The sequence below is a fragment of the Cornus florida genome, unplaced genomic scaffold (assembly GCF_030987335.1).
Source record: "Cornus florida cultivar Cherokee Brave unplaced genomic scaffold, ASM3098733v1 CherokeeBrave_3.0.0_Hap2_Chr06, whole genome shotgun sequence".
NCBI classification, from domain to species: domain Eukaryota; kingdom Viridiplantae; phylum Streptophyta; class Magnoliopsida; order Cornales; family Cornaceae; genus Cornus; species Cornus florida.
The window spans coordinates 71950264-71955211 of record NW_026775576.1 but is presented as its reverse complement, the minus strand read 5'-3'; the positions used below and the strand labels follow the sequence as shown (position 1 = coordinate 71955211).

General features: G+C 37.2%; 1 protein-coding gene across 1 annotated transcript; it reads left to right on the top strand.

Annotated features, from left to right (window-relative positions):
• The first annotated feature begins 749 nt into the window (after positions 1-749).
• On the top strand, positions 750-2429 carry LOC132314917 (3-ketoacyl-CoA synthase 12-like). Its single transcript, XM_059813688.1, has one exon. It carries the CDS (start codon positions 1048-1050, stop codon positions 2419-2421), a length of 1374 nt encoding a protein of 457 aa, XP_059669671.1. The 5' UTR covers positions 750-1047; the 3' UTR covers positions 2422-2429.
• Positions 2430-4948: the final 2519 nt, after the last annotated feature.

Here is a 4948-nt window from a genome sequence, read left to right as displayed (position 1 = left end):
TGTTATTCTCGGATTGTTTGATATCATCAACGGTAGCTTAATGCGGTCAATATTTGTTGGCAATAGGTACATATTGGGGATGCATATTTCAGTGATGACTACTCTGTAAACTTTCTACATAATCAATGTGATCTTTGGTAAACTGTTACTATCTCATTATACAATATTTATGTTATTTCTAAAAACTACTTACTATTTGTTATTTATTTTTTTATTTTTTTATTTTTTTAAAGTTAAAAGCGCCCCACCCTACTTGATTATATGGAGGGCACTGTCACGTGAATTGCAGGTGGCGGTGCATGGTTGGCAAACATTTCAAGTCTTGTCAATTAAATTAGAAAGATGGATTTTAATTTGTTTGTCAATGACTTAAAGATGCAATTGTAAAATGCATTGCAATAAAATATTGGTATCACTAGGGTTATAGGGATTTAGGGCCCTTAAAGCAAAAATTAGACCAATACTGATATCTACGACTGTCTTCAGGAATAAATTTTGCAATGAAAGGCATCTCTTACCGAGATAGGAGTTATTGTCATCAGTATTAGTCTAAGATAGGGTCCACTAAAATAAATTTTGAGATAAGAGTGGGGTATTATTTTCAATCAAGTTTTGGTGATAGTTGCATTATTAAAAGGTAGGAGTGCGGTATTATTTCCAATCAAGTTGTGGTGATAGTTGCATTATTAAAACTGATATTAATTATTATTCTTCTGTTTAATCTACTCTTCACGGCTCATTATTATGTTGGGATATGATATGAGATATGCATGGATACTTTTACTTAACTATTTACGTAAAAATTAAGATACATTCAATAATTATATTTTATTTATATTATTGCTTCAACATGAATGAATATACTTATATCAGACATTATGTTAAAAAAACAAAAAATATTTAACTCTGAAATATAAAACAAAAAAAATTAAGTAATATGAATTATATAAAAAAAGTTCAAGACTCAGCATCAACATCCATTCATCCATCTATCACTTTCTGTCTCTCTCTCTCTCTCACACACACACACATACTGAGCTCCTCATTATGATGTTATTATATGTCCTTTTTTTGTATCTTCTCCTCTTCCTATTCAAGTTAGTTGATCAATACAGAAGCCAAGGCTGCTACATACTGCACTACGAATGCTTCAAGCCCTCCGATGACCGGAAACTCAACACCAAGCTCTCCGCCACCATCATCAAGCGAAACAAGAGCCTGGGTCACGAGGAGTACAAGTTCCTCTTGCGCGCCATTGTGAATTCAGGCATTGGTGAAGACACTTACGGCCCAAGAAACATCATCGCCGGCCGGGAAGAATCTCCTGCTCTCACAGATGGCTTATCAGAAATGGACGAGTTCTTCTTCAACACACTCGACGAGCTCTTCCACAAGTCCAGAGTTCCACCACTAGACATTGATGTCCTCGTCGTGAACGTGTCCATGCTCGCTTCAGTCCCTTCTTTGACTTGTAGAATAATCAACCATTACAAAATGAAAGAGGACATTATGTCCTTCAATCTCTCTGGAATGGGTTGCAGTGCAAGTCTTATATCTACCAATGTTGTTCAAAGCATCTTCAAATCTCAAAAGAACAAATTGGCCTTAGTTTTGACTTCGGAATCAATAGGTCCGAATTGGTACTCCGGGAGTGACAAGTCCATGATTCTCTCCAACTGTCTGTTTAGGTCAGGTGGGTGTTCTATCCTCTTGACAAACAACAGAGCTCTAACACATCGAGCTAAGCTGAGTTTGAAGTGCTTGGTTCGCACCCATCTCGGCTCCAGTGATGAAGCACATGGGTGTTGCATGCAAACAGAAGATGACCATAAAAATCTAGGGTTTCACCTCGGCAAGAGCCTCCCGAAGGTGACGAATGGAGCCTTCGTCGAAAACATAAGAACCCTAGCTCCAAAGGTATTGCCATTTAGAGATTTGTTTCGCTACACAATGCTACAAAAATTTTGGGACATTTTTTCTAGGTATACCAAGAGTGGAGGAGGCAAAGTGATCTTGAATTTCAAGACTGGGGTGAAGCATTTCTGCTTGCACCCTGGTGGTGCCGCGGTTATCGAGGCGATCGGGAAGGGTTTGGAGCTGGGAGAGCATCATCTGGAGCCTGCGAAGATGACGCTGCATCGATTTGGGAACACCTCGGCCAGTAGCCTGTGGTATGTTTTAGGGTACATGGAGGCCAAGAAGAGGCTTAAGAAGGGTGATAGGGTTTGGATGATCAGTTTTGGAGCTGGTTTTAAGTGTAACAGTTGTGTGTGGGAGGTTCTTAGGGATTTGGAGGATGAGAATGTTTGGGGAGACTGCATTGAAAACTACCCTCCAAAAGCCCTAGCCAACCCATATATGGAGAAGTTTGGTTGGATTTACCAAGAGAAACCAGAATCTTTCACTTTTAGGATACATTAAAGTTTATGTTTGGCGCATGGACGTCTTCTCTAGCTTTCTAATAATTGTATTATAATATGTGATTGCTTTAGTGATTCTAATAAATAGCGTCCACCAAAAACTCTTTATCAATCTAATCAATATTTCACAGGTGCGTAAATCAATTGCAAAATTTATCTTTTTTCATATAATATTTAGCGACATCAATTGTTAAGGTTTATTTTTTATTTTTTATTTTATTTATAATTATTAAGCTTGCATGTGACTTGTGTGCATAGCAGCATAGACACTGGATGAAACTATATGTGTTTGTGATTTGGAGTATGTGAGTTGTCGCAGCGGAATGTATATAGGAAAGTTTTAAGTTTTGAAAGACAGATCTGTGTCGTTACCAATTTTATTTATTTTAGCAGATAAACAATTAATTGCATGCAATAAAATAAAGCAAAGTATAAAGTTAGAGATGACACTAGGATTTTAGCGAGGAAACCTCAATTGATAAAATACGTCAACTATAATGGGAAAAACCTCGTGGACTTGCGCAGTATACCAATCCACTATGCTTGAAACAAAGTATACCGAACTTTGATTCTGGCTCACACCCTATTGTTCTATACCACACCAACCGCTGACGATCCTCTGGTTTTGCGACTCCCCGTCCAACAGCAATTTGATCTCAGGCTTACACTTGATATTTATAGAAGAGTAGCAGGTAGATCAGACAGCACTCCACGAATGCTCTAATCCTTCCAAAGTGTGACTGTGTTTACTTCTGTTCTTCAATCGTCTGAATGATGTAGAAGAAGATCTGCTTTGTCTGATCGATGTTGATACGATTGTATGATCACGATCAGGAATTGAACACTACAACTCTAACCTAACTAGGTGAATAAGTGTATGTTCTAGGAAGAAAACAAAAAAATCAACTTTGATTTTCTGATAGAAATAAACTTCCTAAGGCTTTGAATAATATCTGAGTTATGATGTAAAAGTCGTGAATAAACCAATGTATATGACATGGTTTATATAGAGTATAGAATGACCTAATCCCTCTGAAAATAAGGTAAATTTCGTGCATAGTATTTGGTACAATTCTAGACCAACTTGGAAATAATTAAGAATAAGGAAACTGAAGTTGTATTGCAAACAGGAGTTCTTGAACCGGTTCAAGGAAGCTGAACAGGTTCAAGTTTGGCAGTGTATCAAACTTGAACATCTTGAACCGGTTCAAGGACGTTGAACTGGTTCAAGGTTGGCAAACTTGAATATTTCGAATTCTCCCAGCCTTGGTTCATTCTAAGGAAATTGTAGACTAATATGGAAAGTGTAGAATGTCCAACCTTGTTCATATTCCTTCCTAATGTAGTGTCCTTACCCTTTTCATCACAAACGCTTCAAGTATGGTAAGTTTGAACTCTTCCCAATTGTGGAATCCTTGTTGAACTTGATGACTTGTAGAACAAGTAATGTATATTACAACTCAATTTGGACTCGTTATGTCTACGATAATTGCCAAAAATAAATAATATCTCACAATCTCCCCCTTTGGCAATTTCGTGACAAAACCCTAAACACAATTTTTGCAATCTACCCAAAGCAGAAAAGTAAATTACATGATTTTGCTTAAAGGTAATAGGAACACTGTTCTTCTTAGATTCAAAGCTTGACCTATTTCCTGCATACTATCAAGCAATAACAACCTGTGAAGTTTAATAAATAAAAATTTAAAAAACTCCCCCTGAAGGAAATAGGTGGACTCCCCATTTTTGTAACAAATTGACAAAGGAGTGAAAAGAATACTAGAACAGTAAATTCCAAGTCAATTAAAGCACAATTCAGATAAGCATAATAAAGTCTGTGAAAGCATATTCCAGGAATATCCAAAAACAAAGACAAGTTGTGCAATAATTAAACAAAACATGATGTCATGATGCATGAAAAATTAATCATTAAAAGCAACACCATGTCCCCTTAACAACTTAGAGATAAGAAAACACCATCTTTAGTCTGTACCACTCTCTTCACCATCCTCCTCCTCCTCATCCTCATCTGTATACTCAGCTCCATCTTCATCATCTCCCTCATCTTCAGCTTGCAGAGACAGATTTGGAGGCACAGGCCTGTAGACATCCTCCTCTGGAACCCCAGATGGTTGTCCTTTTAACTGAGCTACCTGAAGTTTGAAATCTCAGATCTCAACCATCATCTTCTCCAATAATGAATTCTGATGCTGAAGTAGATTGGTATATATGAGGTTGGCATCAACTTTCATGAAAATTCCTTTCGGAGAAAATAGCTGAGAAATATCTGAAACTTGTGATGACCCCTCATCAATAGATCTCCTTGCCTTTCTAGCATTCTCCCTAGCAGTCTTTGACTTGTTCAAAGCTTGAGGATCCAATTCAGTCATGATAGGCTTATGATTAGCCCTTGGAGGAATTGGCACATTCTTCGTATGCAGAATTTCCATGATAATCATCGGAAAGGGAGAAGAGTGCTTACGAGAATTTTTCTTGTAATAAGCAATTATAAGCTACAGAATAGATTG

What these genes read in the sequence shown, in the direction of transcription:
- LOC132314917 (XM_059813688.1), top strand. Translation starts at nt 1,048, where the DNA reads ATGATGTTATTATATGTCCTTTTTTTGTATCTTCTCCTCTTCCTATTC.